The 20,504-nt window shown below is 48.3% G+C and overlaps 1 protein-coding gene across 4 annotated transcripts in view; it reads left to right on the forward strand.

Moving 5' to 3' along the window:
* The first annotated feature begins 5,008 nt into the window (after positions 1 to 5,008).
* The window catches only part of Fhad1 (forkhead associated phosphopeptide binding domain 1), a 124,665-nt gene continuing 109,169 nt past the window's right edge, over positions 5,009 to 20,504 (forward strand). For all 4 annotated transcript variants that reach the window (XM_063235551.1, XM_063235553.1, XM_063235552.1 and 1 more), the window contains exons 1-2: positions 5,009 to 5,144; positions 7,496 to 7,602. In XM_063235551.1, coding sequence (XP_063091621.1) covers positions 7,510 to 7,602 — 93 coding nt within the window. In that variant the 5' untranslated portion in view covers positions 5,009 to 5,144; positions 7,496 to 7,509. The remainder of the gene's footprint in view (positions 5,145 to 7,495; positions 7,603 to 20,504) is intronic.

Raw genomic sequence — 20,504 nt, forward strand, 5'->3', positions numbered from 1 at the left:
AAGGTTACGTGTGGCTCACAAAATACAGTGGAGGTTTGTCCAGATGTCTAGAAGTAGAATTGAAGAAATCGTCCAGTAGAGAATGCTCTGTTCCCAGCTGAAGGAGTCATCTGGGAAGGACCTCAGCAGGTCTCTGCTGTTCGTCCCAGAAAGGTCCCAGGGTAGCTGGCCAGAGTGACAGGCACCACTCAGCCGTCAGGTTTGCTGAGGGTGGGCACTAAGACTTGGTACAAATGAAAGCTTTTCCTGGGTGTGTGTGCCCTGGACTGAGACAGGGCATCCCCAAGGGTGAGAAGCAACAGGTGGGAGGGGAGCTCCAGGTAGCCGGCTCCCATCTATAGCTCCAAACATCTTAACCCTTTGAGGCCTCACAGTCTATGCCGTCACTGGTTGCACATCAATGTAGAAAGCCCTTCTGGACCTTGTCACAATCCGGGAAGTCCACCTTTCCCATCCCAGGGGAAAGTTATTAGAGTTCTAACAAGTAATTCCAATCTACCACTTCCAGTGCAGTCCACACAAGAATAAAGACACTAAGACGTATCTGTAGTTGTGGGGAGCCCAGGGGGTCCTAAACCCAGCTGGGATGGTGGTTAACCAAAACAAAGGTCTCAACCGAGCCCAATTTGGATTTTATTCATTCATGAAGACAGCAGTGGCTCAGGGATGAGTGGCTGAGAGAAAGCTGGAAAGTGCCGGAGGGCTGTGAGCTGAGCTAGGGAGGAGGCTCCAAATCACCTCTGCAATATGCAGAGATACGCAGAAAGGCTCATCTGCATGCCATAGACCGGGCAGTGCCTGTGCTTTGGGGCTGTTGCTTTAGTTTGGATGTGTCATCGTCATACCCTGAAATGACAGGGCCTCTTTGCAGAGCTCCAGCCCAGCCCACAGCTAGTCATCACTCAGGCTAGGTCACACTTACTACTGGGGAGCTATAGGTGAGTGTCACTGACCTGTCCATTGCTTTAAAGACTACACATCAGCATCTCAACTAGACCCACTTACATTGCTTAGCCAATTGAGGGGGGTAAAGAGATATCCTAGGCAGCTCTGTGCAAATCAATACATGGAGTAGGGCCGGGTTTCGCCAAAATAGAGACAATCGCACTTCTTTCAAGGAAAATCACCCGGATGGTCCTCTGCAATTTCACGGGTGAAGGAAATGGGGCACCGACCAAATAAAACAACAACTACAAGCCCCAAGGGTGGGAGCAGCACCCTGGGTCTACAGCTTTTGAACGCAACACAGCAGCTGAACACAAGGAAGCAAGAGAAAGACCTTAAAGACTGATTCGCACACACACAAAAAAAGACTTGATTCGCAAGAGAAATGAAGGTTTCAACACAGCAGCGGAGGAGCCCTTTCATGACCAAGCTCCTCACTTTTGTATCGTCTGCTGGGGAAGGAGCTGGGGCAGCTGCAGAAGGCCTCGGGTACCAGTTGCCCTTCCACGATTTGAAGTTATTTTGTGGGTCCCTGTGTATATCTGTATATAAAAGTCAGTGCTTGCTGAGCTTATATGGCAGGTTAACCGGCGGCCAGGGAGTCTCTAGCAGGCCGTCTGCTCTCTGTCATCTGTCATCCTGCACAATTGCCCTACGACTTCCCGCTCTTCCGCCCTCTTTCCCTGACTCCCTCTCCTGCAGTAAAGGCCAACGGAGACTCCTTATGTCTCCTGGCTGGAGCTGAAGTCAGTACCTATGTTGTACCAGGCAGGGAGCACAAGACCATCCAGGGAAGGTAGCTGAATGTTTATGGTGCAGGCAGGAAGCCACGAGGCTTCCTTATATCAGGCAAGCAGAGTGGGTGGCAGGCCTGAGGGGCCCCCTCTTAGCTTATGATCCCTTCTCCCCATGTCTGAACTCTGTCTGGGCCTTTGGAACAGCCAGGAGCTCAGCCTGCTCAGAAGCAAGGGAAAGCAGATGTCATCTTGTGACAGCTGTTACCTGGAGTCCCCCAGGGGAAATGTCTCCCCTGTTCCGCTAAAGATGCTGCTTGACTTACAATGGGGTTACATCCTGATAAGCCCATCATAAATCAAAAACAAGTAAAAAATGCAGTGAATGTGTTGTGGGCAGCTGAGTTAATTAGAAATATTATGGGCAGTCAGACAGGCTAGGCCCTCCAAGGATCCAGTGCAGAAGACCAGATATCTTACAATCATGGAGAAGACAGATACCTCCCCCCACTGCTGTGGGCCAGACCTCAAGACAAAAGATCAAACAAATGCACCCACATCCTAAGGGTTGATAAATAGGTCTCTGTCACCCTGAGGAAGCCAAGAGTCACTAACCCAGCCCCTACAGCCAGAGGCCCTGTTCTGTATTCATGCTCCTTGCCACAAGTGAAAGCCTCCCCACTGGATCCCGATTTAATCAATTTTACCTGAGCAACGACACCCTAATCTTACTGGTTGGCCATAGTTCTGTTTTTTCCCCACTTTGGCTCCACCTCACCTTGTGGTTTTGCTCTATAAAAATCCCTAGAGAAGGTGGAGTCCTCAGCAACTGACTCAGGACCCCTTGTGTTTCCCAGATAGAAGCTTTTTTTTTCTCTCAATAAATATATGCTGCTCTTAATCTCCACTGTTTCTAAAATTCATTCTTGGATTTTAGAGAACACAAACTCATACCGGACATCTAGTAGAGAGTTCTTTCCTCTATGTAAAGTGCACCCAGAGTCATAACTTAGCAATACCTTATACCACTGGTGATGTTTGATAATTTACCCCCATCCTTTTTTAAAGGAAGACAATTTTTCCACTGACCGTGTGGGGATGGGTGGTTTTGCAATGATTCCAGGGCATTACATGTGCTGCACTTTATTTCTATGGTTATTACTTTAAGGTCCCATAAGGAGAGCACAACCTACACCCCCATACACAGTTCCCAGAAGGGTTCGAGCTCCTTTGAGAATCTAATTTGGCCACTGATCTGACAGGCAGGGACGTGAGCCATGGAGAGAAGCTGTAGACACAGACGGAGCTTTGTCCCCCTTCCCACCTTGCCTTCTGCTGTGTGACCTGATTCCTAACAGGCCACCAAACAGAACCCACCATCTCTCCATATAATAACATGATGGACTGGGAGCTGTGGTCCATTGCTACTGCCCAGCATTGAGAAGGTATCAGGGAGGGGCTGGGGATTTAGCTCAGTGGCATAAGCCCCTGCCTTGCAAGCAGGCAGTTGTGAGTTCGATCCCTGGTACCGATAAAAATGAAAAATACAAAAAAAAAAAAAAAGAAAATGAGAAGGTATCAGGGTTGGGGGTGGAGCTTAGAGTGCTTTCCCAGCATGCACGGGCAGTGGGTTTGATCCCTAGTGCTCCAGGGAAACAGAGACGGAGACATAGAAAGAAACACAGTATTATACTGCGTATCCCATCACCAGCTTAGGGAAAGAACAAACTTCAAAATATGAAGTAGATTTCTACTGAGTGCAGAATCACTTTCACACCATCATAGAGTCAAAAAGATCATTAAGATAGAGACTGATCTGTAGATTCAAATCCAGCCAGATTTTCTACCCACCAAGTACCTTCTGCCTGTCTGAGCCTTATTTTCCCTGTAAAGAGGGATGATTAGTTCACAGAAATAATGATCAGCTCGCTATTCTGGGTGCCTCTTCCTCATGCACAGTTACAGCGGGGATTAAGTTAGAGGATCCATGCGAAGGATGGTGACAGGCTCTCCAGTAGAACCCTAACTAGCATCTCGCCTCCGATAGTGTAAGGATGGTGGGAATAAGGAGACAGGGCGGGAACCAAGGCGCTCAGACCCCAGCCTTTCTGCTGTACCCACCCCACGCCATGGCCTTCGTGACCACCCAGAGCTCAAAAAAGCGGACTGATTACAAGCACCACCAGGGAGCCCAAATAAACTAGATTTTTTTTTCCTTCCAAGCATTATAACAATGGTGTATCGTTATTTAGAGCAAGGTAGGATTCTCTTAAAACCCTGTCATTGGGCATTTTATTTTGTTTCTGAAGCAAACACAGACTACTTGGACTTGGGCTTGGAGAGTTTGACACACCCAGGAGATTCTGGGGCGCCCTGACAGAGGGCACATCCAACCGGATTTGAGTGATTTCTACTCCACTGGCTCTGAATGTCAGTTCCACGTTTCTTCCTTGAGAAATCAGCTAAGGGATTATGGGGTCCTGCAAAGCTGGGGGGCTGTTCAAGCTCTTGGCCAGCCGGGATTCCGTGGGGTCTGTCTTGTAGTGAACAAAACTGGATCCTGGTCAGGTCAGGGCTGAGAATTTGCTACAAATGAGCATAGGGTACTAGGGGCGGCAGGCGGAGCTGGGCAGCAGCTGGCTGGAGACTCCGATGTCCGGGGCGCCCCAGGTCTAATTCCACATGGTCTCCCCTAGATGGCTCTCTGGTTGCCATAGGTCAAGTACACAGTACGCCATAGTCCATTTCTCTTACCAGAGCCTCCTGAGGTGTCCTCAGGACCCCTCCTCTTGCCTATGGTACGCGATTTTACGGGGTCAGTCCCAGGGCTGTCCACTTCCAGGCAGAAGATCCAGGTCTGCAGCAGGGGACAGATGGGGACGTGGGTGAGCAGGTTTGCTCATTTTATGGGCACACCTTTTCTCCTAACCCAGGAGCACCGGGCAGGGCATTTTTGAGCACAGCAACTGATCCAGCCAATTCTGGGACCACAGTCTGAGTTTACAGGTACGGGGGGCGGGGGGCGTCGCAGAGGCAAACAATGAATAAAGATCCGTTTTAACAGAGAGGGCGCACCAGTAGGGCTGTAGGTTTGAAGACAGCCTTTCCCCAGCATGGATACCCTCTCTTGCTCTAAAGGTGCCTGTGAGGTTTCTCTCTGTGCCTCAGCTTCCCCATCTGTGGAATGGGTCAGGCTCAGGATGTGTGGAGCACAGGGCAGGTATAGACCCCCCACCTCGTCGCAGGTGCTCCGCTCCGCCCCGCCCCCTCCCTGCAAGGCCACGCCCCTCATCCACCCCGCCCACCCCCTGGCGTTGCCATGGCGACGCGCGTACACAGGCGGGAGGCCGCGCGGGGTTCGGGCTGCGAGCTGGAGACTCCCCGGACCCGGCGGCCTCGCCGCGGAGCGGGCCGGCTGGGCTCTCGGCGGAGGACGGAGCGCAGGCTTCCTCCTCCTCCGGCCAGGTGAGTGCTGGCCGGCTGGCCGGCCGAAGGGGCGGACCGGGGAAGGGCCCCGCCCGGGGAGGACGCAGGCGGGCGGGAGGCGGGGCGGTTCTCTGGCCCGGTCCTCCCAGATCCGGCCTCCGCGGCCAGGCCTCGGCCCCCTAGGGGTGAGGAGGGGCGTCCCTCGCCGCTTTTGTTTTGCTGGGACACACGCTGAGTGTCCAGGGAGGTCCCCTGTTTCCCGCACACAGCCTCAGGGAGCTCCAGAGCCCCCAGCAGACACTTTGCACTGTGCTGCAGCTCGGTTCTGACCCATCCGTGGCCCGGGGCTGCAGAGCCCTGAAGCACTTTGACTTTACTATCGCTGATTTAGAGTCCAACACTTTCGGATTGCTTTCCGCGGTGCTCCCAGACAGGGCACGCTTAAAATGGGAAACACTGCCTAAGCCAGGCAGCTAGAGGAACAGACCCTGAGTTTGCCCACCTGTCCTGTAGGACGGACGTAGAAGGGGGCAGTGGAAGGGAGCCCGAAGATTCCGAGGCTGCCCTGAGTTACTCCCGGCATCGGGCTGTGCGCCCATTCATCCAGCAAGTATTGCTGCGTGCCTAAAAGAGTTTTGCAGGCTGGGGATGGAGCCATGAGCAGACTCCTACTTGCAATCTAAGGAGCTTAGTGGATGCTGGCAGAAACAAAGGACCCTGCTGCTCACTGCAGGGCAGGCAGCCTGAGCTACTGAGCTGCGTGTTTCACTGCTCCCCAAGTCCCTGTCCCCAACCCCTTTCCCTGTCCCAACCCCCTAGGGGATAGGTGTACAGAATATCCCAACAGATGCTGCACATCCAGGGTCTGGGGCCCAGCTAAAGCTGGATCTCACCTGAGGGAGCCCCAACCTTTTAAAGGGGGTGCTGGCTTCCTTTGCCCAATGTTTGCTGGAAAAGAGACACTACCTTTATGATAAGGGAACTTGCCCTTCACCTGGCGGTGCCACGCAAAAGTTCAGCTCTCTCTCTCTCGCTCTCTCTCTCTCTCTCTCTCTCTCTCTCTCTCTCTCTCTCCCTGCCCCTTACTGCTGGGCAACCTCAGCCTCGATGGATCTGTAAAGTAGGAATGGTAACGGCCTCAAGATTGTTCCACAGATTGTGACCTGATGCCTGGCACTCACTAGGGACTCCGTGAAGGGTGGCAGAGATGGCATGCAGAGCAGAGCCCTCTGGGAATGCATACCCTCACAGGGGGAGGATTTTTGTTTCCACCTGGAGTCCAACAGCTTTGCATTTTAGTGGCTTTTCAGTTTAAAAAGAAAGGACTGTTGCTCTTTGCCGTGACTTTAAGACAGAGGACGGACGTTGCTTGTGTGTACGGCTTTGAGACAGAAGGTTAGAGTGTATTTGAACATGACTTGAGATGAGTTATGGTTACTGTTTTAGAACCATTGAAGTCACTGAAGTGTTTGTAAAAGAATGCATAGAACTTGTTTTGAAATGCACCAAGCTATAAGTTGGATTATGACTGGATAATCCAGTCATAATTATGAATGGACAAGGAAGGATGCTGACTGGAATCTAGGGGTGACATAGGCGTTTACTATCTACCTCTTTAAGTCTCTCTGCAGCTTTGACATTTTCACAATAAAATGATAAGGAAAAATATGTTCAGGGTCCTGATCACGTGGCCAAGCTATAGTCTTAATATTGTGTTTTCAGAAATCTCTTTCATTCTAAGTATATAAAAAAGGCAGTCATTGAAAAAAAGTATCCAGCTGTACCTGTTATGTCAATGACTGAGTCTTGGCACTTTAAACTATGTGGCAGGAGTCCTTGGAGTGGAATTTTAAGACCCCAAGTTAACAACAGCAACAGCAGAAGAAGTATAAATTTGTGTCCACTGTATGCCAGCCACCATTTTGTGCTGAATTATCACAAACCCATTATCTAGGTGAGAAAACTGAGGCACCCAGAGAGAATAATTAATGCACTCAAGGTCTCACCGCTAGCATGAGTGGTGGGATAGGAACATCAAACGTGAATTCTTGGTGTATCGGATAGCTCCATCCAATGGGAGGCGGGCAGCAGTCATTAGTGAAATTCGCTTGTTGGTGTGGTCTAGTTTTGTGTGTTTGTGCCCTGAGTCCTTTAGGAAGCTTGATGATTAGATCCAAGCTCTTTCATGCATGGTATCACTGTTAGAAAAGGTGGTTTCAAAAGACAGACTTGTCATTGTGGTCCCTGTCAAGCTCATCTGTCCCCTCCTGGGTCTGCAGACCTCTCCCTGTGGACCTCTGTGGTTACTTCACTCATTCTAACCCTGATGCTGCTGACCCAGTAAGACAATCGTAGTTTCTAACCAAATGCTTTCTGAAAACCTTGCCTAGGGGAACCAGAGAGAATGAAAGCCTATCTCAAGAGCGCAGAAGGCTTTTTTGTCCTAAATAAAAGTACCACGATCGGAAAGCATGAGGATTCGGACCTGGTGTTACAGGTAAGCACCCTCCCCAGCTGCTGCACACGCCTCCCAGCCCTGCGCCCTCCGCCAGCCCTCGGGGTGGACTCGCACCTCTCAGAGCACAGCAGAACGCCCAGACAGCACCTGCCGCTGTTCTGTGCGGCCAGGCCAGCCCTCAGGGTCAGCACTGCTGCATTTCCTTGCTGGAACCAGTAAGTGGAGCTTTATGCCAAGTGCAAGGAGCCCACATCCTCTCTGTTGTCCCCTCCCCAGCGGCCTTCCAGGCTGACACCACCTCTATGGATAGGGCCCCTCGCCCTTTCAGAGCCCCTTTGGATTTCTCTGGGTCCCGCGGTGCCATCGGGGCCGCCCTGGGCTTGGCCCCAGCAACCTTTCATTTCGTTGCACGTTTGGATTTAGCTGTGGTTCGGCCCAAAGCCTCAGCCCATTGATGGCCAAAGGAGCTGGGAAGGAAGAATGCACTGATAAAAACGGCACCCTGGTGCTTTTTAAAACATTGAAGCGAGTCAAAATATTAATAAGAGAAGGGCGGTGAGGGGAATCTCTTAACTGGAAAGAAAAAGAGAAGGTTTTGCTGAGGCCTCACACAACAGATTTTTAAAGATTTAAAACAAATGCCTGAAATAATTAGGGATTCACAAGAAGTTCCAAAAACAGCAGACGGAGAACAAGTGTTGCATCCCCAAATCCTTACATGTGACAGTAGAAACACGAGGAAATTGATTTGGATACACTGTGTGTGTGTGTGTGTGTGTGTGTGTGTGTGTGTGTCCTGTGTCACTTTGTCACTAATGCTGCCCTGTGAGCCAAAACTGAGATACGGCCCTGGCCCATCACCACAGATCTTTCTTGTGATCCTTCTTTATACTCACAAGACTTCCCACACCCCGCCACCGTCCCTAACCCCTGGCAACGATTAATCTATTCGCCATCCTGTCATTTTGCCATTTCAAAAATGTTGCATAAATAAAATCATGCAGCGTAGGACCTTTTTGAGGCTGGAGGTTCTGTGTTTCTTTCACCAAGTCCTGGAGATCCATTTAGATTGCTAATGCGTTCCTTTTTATTGCTGTGTAGTATTCCATGCTATGGATATACCAATGTTTCTGTAACCCTTCACTTCTTGAAAGACATTTTGATTATTTCTAGTTTGGGATTATTACAATTAATCTGCTATAAATAATTTCATATAGGATTTAGACTGAATATAAAATTTTATTTTTCTGGGAGAGGTGCCAGCCTGGAGAGTGATGGCTGGGTTTTATGGTATATGTGAGGTAGATGTCTAAAGGAAACACCAGACTGTTATGCATTTTGCACTCCTTTAAGTAGGAACAGTTTCTCTGCATCCTCACTACCCATGAGTGTTGTCACTGGTTTTATTTGAGGTGATCTAGTTAGCTGTACAATAGCTCATCCATGTCTTAATTTGCATTTTCCTAATGGCTCATGTACTTGTGCTTTTTGATTTAGCGTATCCTATTTGCTGAAACCCATTGTTTAGAGTTTTGATTTTTTTACTAATGAGTCTTTTTTTTTTTTTTTGTCTTTTTCGTTTTTATCGGTACCGGGGATCGAACTCACGACTGCCTGCTTGCAAGGCAGGCGCTTATGCCGCTGAGCTAAATCCCCAGCCCCTACTAATGAGTCTTAACAATTCCTATGGATTCCAGGTCCCAGTTCCTCATCAGATACATGGCTTGCAAATATTTTCTCCCCGTCTATCACTTGTCTTCATTTTCTTAACTGAGTCTTTCACAGAACACAAACTTACCTTCTGATGATACTTTACTATGTTGTCTTTCAATCCAGTTTCTCACTTTTCCTCTCTAAATGACGTATTTGGTGTTGTATTTGTGAATACTTCACCAAGCCCTTGGCTCCGAAGACTTTCTCCTATGTGTTTTTCAAATAGCTTTATAGTTTTATGTTTCATATTTAAATCTGCGGATCACCTTGAGTTTATTTTGTGAACAATGTGAGGTTTAGGTCAAGGTTCATTTTTTATGGCTGTGGATAGTCAAGTTGTTCCAGGGCCATTTTTTAGAAAGACCATTTCTCCACTGAATTACTTTTGCACTTTTGCCCCAAAATCAACTGACCATACTTATGTCCCTGCACAAGTGAGTGCTCTGTGGTTACCCTTACCTGTGTCCCTCTCCTGTGATATGATGCAGTCCTGACTACTATAAATATGACCTGGATAGAGGGATTCCTCCATGTTATTTTTCTTTCCCAAGACCGTCTTACTTAATTTAGTTTCTTTGCCTTTTCACATGTTTTTAGAATAACACTGTCTAAATTTACAAAATATCTCGCTGGTGTTACGGTTTGTGTTTAAATGTCCCCCCAAGCCTCATGCGGTCATGGAGCCGGGCTTTCCAAAGGCTAGCATTTGTGATTGGACATTGTCTGGCACTGGGATTGGCAGGGTAAGTGCTGCACCGCCCAGGGGTGCATAGCTGGTATCCAACATAAGGGAGGGAACAAGGCGTGTTTTGCCTTTCCCCCTTTTTTACCCTTGCTGCTTGTGGCTGCCATGAACAGCTTGCCACCCTGCCTTGGAGCCAGCTGAGTATGGACTGAAACCTCCATGAACTTTAAGCTAAATAAGTCTTTCCTTCCTTCATCTTGAGTGTCAAGTATTTTGTCTCAGCAATGAGAAGGATCCAAGACACTGGGATTTGGGTAGGGATTGTGTTTGAAATAATATATCAATGTGGGAAGAATCGATATTTTACTGTGTTGCCTTCTAATCCACGAACATGGTATGTTTTTTCATTTCTATAGATCTTTAATTTCTTTCATTGGGATTATGTGTCTTACAGCATATAAGTGTTCGACTGTTTTGTTAGATTTACACTTAAACATTTCTCGTATTTTGTTAGTTACAGTAAATAGTATACTTTTAACTTTGCCCACTGTTGGTTGCCAGTATATAGAAATAAAATAGAGTTGTTTTTTGTAGGCTTACATGGTAACTTGCAACTTTAATTGAACTTTCTAGAAGTGTTTTTGTAGCTCTTTTTGGATTTTATATGTAAATAACCAGGTCATTGAGAATAAGAACACATTTGTGTTTTCTTATGTTTGTTTTTAACTGTCTTCTCTTGCAACGATGCCCTGGCTAGGACTTCCAGTGCTCTGTTGAGTAGTTGTGATAAAAACAGTGTAAGTCTTGTTTACCTTGTTCTTGAATTTAGAGAAAAGCATTCAGTCTTCCACTGTTAAATATGATGCTAACTCTAGGGCTTCTGGAGATATTCCTCATCAAATGAAGAAAGCTCCCCCTGTAGCCATAGTTGAGAGTGTTGTCGTAAATTCAAAAATAACCCAACTTGCCTCCCCTTGAGATTCTCATCCATAATATGTTCTTCCTACACAGACACAAAAAACTTAGTCAGTGTACAAACCTGAAAAACAAGAAAAAGAATTGCAGATTCTTCTTACTACAATGAGGGTTGATGGGTTTTGTTTCCTGTCTGTCCAAGGTGGAAACGAGGGTCTCTGTTTTGAACTCAGTATGTTGTTAGGAAACCGTCATAATTTTTAAAAGCAGTCTTTTGGGATAGGCTGCTCCGGGCTTGTAACTCTTTAGGCCATTTTCTGGCTTTGTGACTTCTGGCGATTTCCTTAATCACTCTGAACCCATTTTCTCCATCTGGAAAGCACTTAGCTCTCAGGGTTGTTGCGGGGCTTAAATGAGAAAATGCACATAAAGTGCCTGGCACACCGCGCTAAGCAAATGACACTGTGATCACTGTTACGCTGCCAGAAGATGAGGCTGAGAAGGATTCTGTGGGCTACACAGGGTCAGGACAGGAATTCATTGATGCTAACAAGCTGTTTCAGAAGGGGAATTAATGAGGACAACTACTACAGAGACAGAAGCTGAGGTGCATTTATGCACCTCAAAAATAATTGCACTACAAAAATAATTGCTCGCTGTTCCTTGGTTTAAAAAGGAAGTCATTTGTTCTATTTGGTGTAGCACCATTTCTTGAAAAGACCACCATCCCCTCACTGAATGGCTTTTGCACTTTACAAAGGAAGCTGTTGCCAGTGGCTGTGGTCACTGTGATTAAAGAAACAATCAACTGGGGGCTGGAGATTTAGCTCAGCGGCATAAGCGCCTGCCTTGTAAGCAGGCAGTCGTGAGTTCGATCCCCGGTACTGATAAAAAGGAAAAAGACAAAAAAAAAGAAAGAAAGAAAGAAACAATCAATTGCATTTCCAGAAACACACACCTCCCCTGGCTCCTGGAGCAGCAGATGACCCAGGGGTTGCCAGGTGCTTTGGGAAGAGACTTTCGATGGGTTCTTATGTCTGTCTCAGGTACAACCTCTGCTCGTAGTTTAAGTGGAATCAGGGCAGGAGACAGGCTGGCTTCACAGTGATGAAATCTAACAGAAGTGGCAGCATTTTTCAGTGTTCTAAGACAAGCAGTGAAACCCGCGCCCCTGTTGACCCCCTTGGGCCTTTCTGATTAAACTCAAAATCAGGCTTGATTAGCTACAGCCGCCAAGAATCAGCTGATCATCTGTGCTATTTGTGCTACTGGAAATCATTCCATGACAAAGTTCAGAAGCCAAAATAAACAAGCAAGCAAAAACCTTGCAATTATCTACCAGTTACACTGAACAAATAGAAAATGAGCGTTTGTTTTATCTGCTGGGTAAATCCTAAAGAATAGAGAGCTCTGTATCTAAAACTTTATATTTGCTGTCAAGGCTCATATGTTTTTGACATCCTTTACATTTCTTGATAATAAAAGAAGGAAAAAAAGTCACTTGTAATCGTAGGACTTGACAATCAGAACTGACTGTGGTACGGTTCGCTCTCTGGGCTTTTCTTCCCAGAAAAGAACCACCAGGGCCCGCATTATCACATTGCCTGCCACTGCACCCAAGGCTGGTTCCTCTGTCGCTCTCACGGTGCCGCCCACTTACCCTCTGGAGGAGGGACCCCAGCCACAGTTCCTCGTGCGCCCTGGAGAGCAGCTCTGGTGTCCATAATTAGGAGTGACCCCTTCCTTTCGCTTCCCCTGCCTTCCTCCTCCTCCTCCTCCTCCTCCCTCCCTTCCCTCTCTGTACTGCATTAAAATAACGACATGGAATTCACCGTCCTGGCCCGCTGTTAAGTGTACACGTCAGCGATTCTAAGTATGTTCATGCTTTTGTGCAAACCATCACCACCACCCATCTGCACGACTCTCTTCATCTTTTGAAACCGAAACTCCATCCGCATGAAAGGCCTAAGCCCCTTTTTCTTCTCCCCAGCCCCAGCAGCCACCGTCTGTCTTTCTGGCACACGGAACACTGTCTGTCTGTGCATTTGCCATTGTAGGTAGCTCGTATAAGTCGAATGACATAGTATTTGTCTTTTTGTGACTGCACATTTCAGGTCACCTCATAGCGCCCAAGGGGTTTATCCATGTTGTAGCAGAATTTCCTTTCCCCTTTTAAGGCTGAAAGTTCTTCTGTTCCATGCATTTTGTGGCCATCTTTACATCGTGAGGTTTCCCAGTAAATATTGTGAATGCTGCTGCCGAGCGCCATCCAACAAAAAGATAGGCTTGTAAAGATGATGGTGGGTCCTCATCCATGTTACTCACCAGATCTGGCACCGTGTGACTTCTGGCTCTTCCTTAAAGCCCAAATAAGCACAAGAGATAAACATTTTGAATCCATGCAAGATAGGGAAGAAGATGTCCAGAACGTACGCATTCATCATATGCTTGATCACGTCTCATATTCCGTACATGAGTTACAGAGCTGTCACAGCCCTGTGGGGTAGGAGCTGCTGTTATCAGTGTGAGCCTGGTGCGAGGGTGTGGACGAGGAGCTTGGAAAGCTTATCTTGGTCCACTCACACAGCCGGCCAGGGCTGGCAAGGGGTGAGTTCTGACCTGGGGCTGTCTGACTCAAAGTATGCTGGGCTCTGGGAACATCTGAAACCTGTGCCTCTGAAATTCTTCATGAGCTCATCGAGATAATAAGGCGGCTGACTAAGCCAGGGGAATCCCAGACTGTGAAATCCTCCGAGAGGATTAACAGAAATGCGGTGACACGGATTTTGAGATGGATTTTCTTCCGATTCGCATTAAGGTCGCACGAGGAGGTGGCGCCCTCTCCTGGGGAGTTGGGGGACAGAGGAAATGAGCCTGGCTGTGCCACCTTGAGGCCTTCTGTGCCGCGGATCCAGAGTCGCCCCTGGAGTCCCAGGGACAGGTCCTCAGAGCTGACCAAGCTTAGTTGCCTCTCTGCAGAGAAGCCTGGCACAGTGGGGTGGGAGCAGAGCCCAGATGGTGAGGATGGAGCTGCTTGGAACAGGGGGCTCCCCCTAAAGGCACCAGAGCTGAAGAGTGGACGACGACCTTTGTTATTTTGTGAGAGGACATTGGGACGAGGCCAAAGGTGGGGGAAGCAGCAGAGCAGGTGTGAGTGTGCAGTGTGTGACAGCGACTTGCACGGCCAGGGGAGTGTGGCTGTGACCTGCTGGGCCGGAGTCCTGATGGGCAGGGTTCCATCCTCCATGGCACTGTCTTTCTACGTGGGCTGACAGGAATGCAGTATCCGTGTCATCATGTCATGAGGCTCAGCTGCTGCAAAGGGCTAGGATGAGACCTGGCAGGTGTAGATATGAGAGCAAATTTCACTTCTTGTCTTGAAAACAGCAAAAGCTTATGGTCTCACATTCTGTAGGTCGGGAGTCTGGGTGTACTCAACTGGGTCCTCTGCTCCAGGTCACCCAAGGCCAGAGCCAGGGCGACCCTTTGTCTTCACAGCCTGCAGCAGGGGCTCTGCATCCGCTGTCTCTCACCTCGCTCCCTGGAGACTCACCTTTCCAACTGGGCCAGAGTTCTCTGTTTCTAGGGGTTCATCTGGGTAGCTTAGCCCCTTGGGCGGTCTACAGCAGTTTCCCTGTCTTGAGATCTCAGACTAAAGTCTGTCCCATGCCCTTGTTCTTTTGAAAACTCCTTTTCCATGGTTGTTGCTTGACTCCCCTTTCCTGTGGGATGGGTTGACCAAGGACCTAAAGGTTAAAGAATGGTAGCGGCGCACACACCAGTTAGACCGAGAAATGCTGCCCTGCACCCCGGAACTGTTACTGAGCTGTGTCTTCGGTCACTTCTGCGGACGAAACAGCTGACGGAGCTCGTGTTGGCAGCACAGGAGAGAGAGGAACTGGCCTAGGCCGCAGAGCAGGACAAAGGCAGAGGCTGGACTTGAACTCAAAGCTTTCTCGGGCCTTTGCTCCTAACAGTGAGTGTTTCCAGCTGCTGTGTGCACCGAGGAATTCCCCTCAGAGCTTCTCCGTGCTGCCTCCTGTGATCTCCACCACTAACTCATAACTCTCCACCACTAACTCCGTGCTGCCTCCTGTGATCTCCACCACTAACTCAATAACTGTCCCGTTATTATCTGCGTTTTTGGATCAGGAAGCTGAGGTAACCAGAAAATGGGGCGCTTGCTCGAGGTCACCCAGCCAGGAAGTGGGAGAGCCAGGCTGTGAGCGAAGGCTCACCTCGCCCCCTCGTCTCCCACCCCCATCCCTTGGCCACCCAGCCACAGGCCGCGCTGACCACTCCAGATGCCATTGAAAGGCCAGGAGGCTGAGAGCCCCAAGGAGTCCAGGAGTACTTTAAAGGCAATTTGACAATAAAGGCCCAGGATGGGGACTGGGAGGCAGTTTTAGGACGGTGTGGTGGAGAGCAGGTTCCCTGATAGGATGGAAGGTACCAGCAGTCAGAGGGACACTGAGGGCACTACAGGGAAGGTGGCTGCTGGGCAGGGCCAGAGCAGGGGGAGGGGAGGGGCAGGCAGGACCTGCTGAGCCCTGGGGACTGCACAAAGGGGGCTCGAAGGTCACATCCAAGAGCCCCTGTGCCAGGGAAGTCCAGGTCCTGGCAGGGAGGAGGGAGCACACTTGGGGTATGAAGTTTCTTAATAAAGGGACATGGGCAGAGGACATGACTAATTGTGCAGTATCAGAGCTGACACTAACAGGGGCCTCCTAGACCCCAAGGGACAGGGGAGGGAACTTCCTGGAACCCAGGAGGATGGTGGAGAGTCACCATGGGAGCTGTGGCTTCTGCAGAGGGCTGCCACCAGCCCCTGGGGACACCACAGTGAGGGAACAGGGAGCAAATGCTGAGCCTTTCCTCCTGCTCCAACCTCTTATCTCCCAGGGGCCAAACCCCTCCGGAAACCAGAAGGCAGGACCTTGGAGACTCCATGCAGGCCCCCTCCTGGGGCAGAGGGCACAGAAGAGGGAGAGAGCAAAGCCTTAAGAGGACACTAAGGAGCAGGATGAGAGGCACCACTGCCCAGGGACCTGGTGGCTGGGGAACCCTAGGTGCACAGCCCAGGACCTGCACGGGCCCTGTCTAGATGGAGCAGCAGGGTGGAGGAGGCAGGAGGGGGCATGAAGAGGCGCTGAAGACTGAGAGGTGGCAGGAAGGAAGGGAAAGAGGGCAGCCGTGGGGAGGGGTGACACCGGGAACCAAGGCAAGGGGGGGGGTCACAGTCTGCAGGGGGCTTCTGAGTCCTAGAGACTCAAGGTTGAAGACGCCCCGCAGAAGTTTCCAGATTCACTGGGAGCATTGGCAGCAGCATCTGTGGCTCAGGGTGGCATCCTGTGCCCCCAGTGCTCAGAGAGGGTGTGTTGTTAGTGGGTGTTTCAAAGGCTCCATATTGCATGGACTAGCGATGTACTTTTATAAAATATTTATGATACAGAAGCTGTAAAATGCATTTGTTTTCTGGATTCACCTCCTGGCCCTCTTCTCAGTGCTAAGTCAGTCTCTACTCCAAAAAGCGCAGAGCGCAGGGCACAGAGTTTGGAATTGGCTTTGGTTCAAATCCTGACATTGCCATGCGCCAGCATCTTGACTTCTGCTGAGTCTCTTCAAATTTCTTTTTAAATCTGCTGTAGTAAGCATCCTACAAAATCACCATCTTAGCCATTTCTAAGTGTACTGGTCAGTTACGTTAAGCACACTCACGTTATCTTGCCACCAATCTCCAGAAGGTTTTCAGCTTGCCCAACTCAAACTGGATCCGTTGCACACTAACTACCCCGAGGGACGCCCCCTGTGGCACCACCCCCAGTGCCGGTGACCACCTTCCTGCTGTCTGTCTGTCTTGGTTGGATGCTGCAGATACTGCGTGTAAGGTGCATCTTGCAATGTGACTTGTGACTGGCTTATTTCACTTAGCACAGTGTCCTCCCCAGATTGTTCCGTAGGTCAGAGTTTCCTTGGGAGCTGAACAACGCTTCCTTTACGTGTCTGGACTACATTTTTGTTTACACATTCACCCATGGATGGACACTTGGGTTGTTTCTGCCTTCTGGTTGTCAAGAAAGTGCTGCTTTAATCATGGATGTACAAATACCTCTTCTAATCCTGCTTTTAATTCTTTTATAGTAATTCTATTTTTGAATTTTTGGGGGACACACCATCCTGTTTTCTACCCTGTTTTTTAATTTCCACCAGCACAGCACGAGACAGCCAACTTCTCCACGTCTTTGCCATCACTTACTTTGGTCCGAGAAGGGCCATTCTAACGAGTGTGAGGTGGTGTCTCGTTGTCTTTCCTTTGCATTTGCCTTGTGGTCAGTGGTCTGATCTGACTTATCTTTTCTTATCTTATATGGTTGGCCATTTGTCTGTCTTCTTTGTGGAAATATCTATATAAGTCTTTTACAGATTTTTATCAGGTTGTTTTTGTTGTTGGAATTCTTTATGTAATACAGATATTAATCCTTTTCTGGGTAGGTGATTTGTAAACACTGTCTCCTGTTCACAGCCTTTTCACTGCATTGTGTTCTTACATGCATAGAAACTTCTAGCTTTGATGCAGTTCCATTTATCTGTCTTTACTTCTGTTGCTTCTGGTGTCGTATCCAAGAGATCAACGTCATGAAGAATTTCCCCTGAAGGATTTGAGAGTTTTAGCCCTTACATTCAGGACTCCACTTCATTCTAAACATTGTTTATGGTTACAGTAAGGGTCCAGCCTCATTTCTTCCTTTTTGTCTAAATTTTTAAGCAATATTTTGTAAGTTGTTTATTCCTAATAGTCTATTCTTTTTGATACTATTGTAAATAGCATGTTAATTTCTTAATTTCCCTTTTGGATTATTATCAGTTGAATCAAAAGTTCCACTGATTTTTGTATATTGATTTTTGTATGCTGAAGCTTCGCTAAATTCACTTAGTAAAGCAGGTTGTCTAAGAACTGAGGTGATTGTTTTTCCTCTTTTCCAGTTTGAATGTCTTTTGTGATTTCTTTCTCTTGCTCAGTTGCTCTGGTCAGGACTTCCAGTTCTATACTGAATGAAAGTGGCAGGAGTGGGTACCTTTGTTTTCCACCTTACAGGGAAAGTGTCCAGTCTTTCGCCATTGTGTATGATACTCTCTGTGGGCTTTTCCCATATGGCACTTATTCTGTTAAGGTAGTATTTGTCTAATGCTAGTTTGGGTGTTTTTATCATTGCCAGGGGCTGATCAGACCCTCAGATACTGGTAGGGGGATGACGGGGAATAAAGAAAAACGAGACAAGTTTCAGAGTACTGGGGGCCCAGAAGGAGCTGACCCCTTGTGGATTGGTGGGCTACCTCTGCAGCTGGCTCATGTTTATTGGCTAGCAAAAAGCACGGGGAGGAGTAGCATGTGTTTCCTGGAACAGTAACTATAAGAAACGGGTGGGTAAGGGTTAAATCAATGAGGAACCAGATTTCCTCTAAAACCAAATGCCTGTGTTTGATGACAAATGCTATCGAGAGCTGGGTTGTCAGCATTCTGTCCTTAGACAGGAAGCGTGTGGCCTTCTATGTACCCCCTTGTCCCTAGAGCAAGATCATACTGACCTTGAGGCTATGGAGGTTTAAGTCACATGGGGGGGGGGCCCATAATTTATCACACAGTCAGATTCCCAACAGACATGAAAAAGTGTTGAATTTTGTCACGTGCTTTTTTTGTATCAATTGAGCTGGACATATGGGGTTTTCTCTCATTCTGTGGATGTGGTGGATTACATGGATTGATTTTTCTATGTTGAACCATCCTTGCATGTCAGCAATAGATGCTGCTTAGTCATGGCATGAAACATTTCTAATGAGCTGTTGAGTTCTATTTGCTAATATTGTGTTAAAGATTTTTGTATCCATAAACTGTGCGTGGCAGCATATACTTGCAATCCAAAATGCTCAGGATCCTAAAGCAAGATCGCCTGAGCCAGACACAGCGATCCACTTCGTGTATAATTCACACTACTTAGGAGGCTGAGGCAAGAGGATCACAAGTTTGAGAGCAGCCTGGACAACTTAGTGAGACCCTGCCTCAAAATTAAAAATTAACAAAGGGCTGTGGACACATTTCAGTTGAGTGCTTGCTGGGCACGTGTGAGTCCCTGAGTTTAATCCTCTGCACTAGAAGTGGAGGAGGAGGAGAAGCAGAGAGAAGGGGAGATGGAGGAGACAGGGAAAAAGGAGTAGAAAGAGGAGAAGGAAGGGAGGGAGGAGGAAGAGGAAGGAGAAGAAAGTGGAGGGGAGGGGAGGAGAGGGAAGAGAAGAAAAGGAAACCCATTTGATCCTAGGCGTCTCAGATCAGTCTGGGCAGCACAGCAAGACCGTCTGTGGGGTGAAGGTGGTCTTCTTGGAAAGTCTCTGGTTTTGACCTCAGGGTGATGCTGGCCTCTCCCTTCCCCTCTTAAGTCTCAACTTCTTCATCTGTCAGATAAAGATAACAGAAGCTGCTGTAAAGGGCTGTGCAGGTTCAGTGAGGGCGCAAGCAGAGAGCTCTGGCAGGGCGCTGTGCACAGGAAGCTTCCAAAGTATCTCAGCTGCTAATAAGAATTGAAACAGGAAGTAAGCAGCTCCCCTCCCTGGTAAGCGGCGGTGTGGCAGACTTCGGCCCCTCCAGGGGGAGAAACACCAGTGTCTCCTGAGATCCGCGCCATGTTGGAACTTAGGACGCTGGGAAGCCAAGCAAGCAGCCTGCCTCCCTGCTAAGCAATAGTGAGCTTACTGGTGCACGGCCTAGAGTCAAACATCCCACTTCCCCTTCCCTCCTTCCCCTGTCCCCCATTAGCAAGTGGGAACCAGAAATCTGAGCATCTCCTGGGAGGTTGACCATAGCAAATAAGGGGGACTTCCTTCTACCATCTCTTTGAAGGCAAATATTTTTATTGCTGTTTTGCTCTATTCTGATGAATGGTACAGCTCTATTCAATATTCTGTTTTGATAAGTTCTATAATGTTCTGTATTTCATTTTATTTTGACATACATGATTGAAAGAACAACTATTGTGAAGATAACGAGATATACTGTGATGCCTATTACTGTTACCCCGGTAACCTGCTGGGAAGTTCGGTACCAATCTCACTACACGGTCTCAGTTGGCTTTATTCGGTCTTGTTCTGTTGTATTTTACTACTTTCAAAATAAAAAAAAAATTAAAAAGAAAAAGAATTGAAGCAGAGCAAGGGTTTTCCAGGTCCTGGGCAGCTTGGCGGGCAGGCTTACGCTCCGGTAGGAGCACCCCAGCTCCCACAGATTTCGCTTGTGTAACTGTGGGGATCGCAAGGGGACGCAGCGCCTGGCGGGCCCTGGACACTGGCTCTCGGCCTAATACATGCAGAGGCTGCTTCTGTTTGGCGGACTCATCCGAACCTTCCTACTTTCTCTGGTATCTTCCTTGTTACTCGGCAGCTTTTGAGAATCCGAAAGAAATGGGGCCGGGGAAGAGAAAACCAAAATGCACCACACAGGATACTTCTCTTTATTGGGTTACCAGGGATTCTCAGGGCACAAAAAAAATGTGACCAATAGAAATAGGGGGGGAATCGGGCTGGAGATGATATGGGTAGCATTTCCCAAAGAGGTAAGTTTTTAAAAGTAGAAGTTATT

Source organism: Cavia porcellus, unplaced genomic scaffold (assembly GCF_034190915.1).
Source record: "Cavia porcellus strain 051 isolate PalLab524CR breed Dunkin Hartley unplaced genomic scaffold, mCavPor4.1 scaffold_25, whole genome shotgun sequence".
Classification (NCBI taxonomy): Eukaryota; Metazoa; Chordata; class Mammalia; order Rodentia; family Caviidae; genus Cavia; species Cavia porcellus.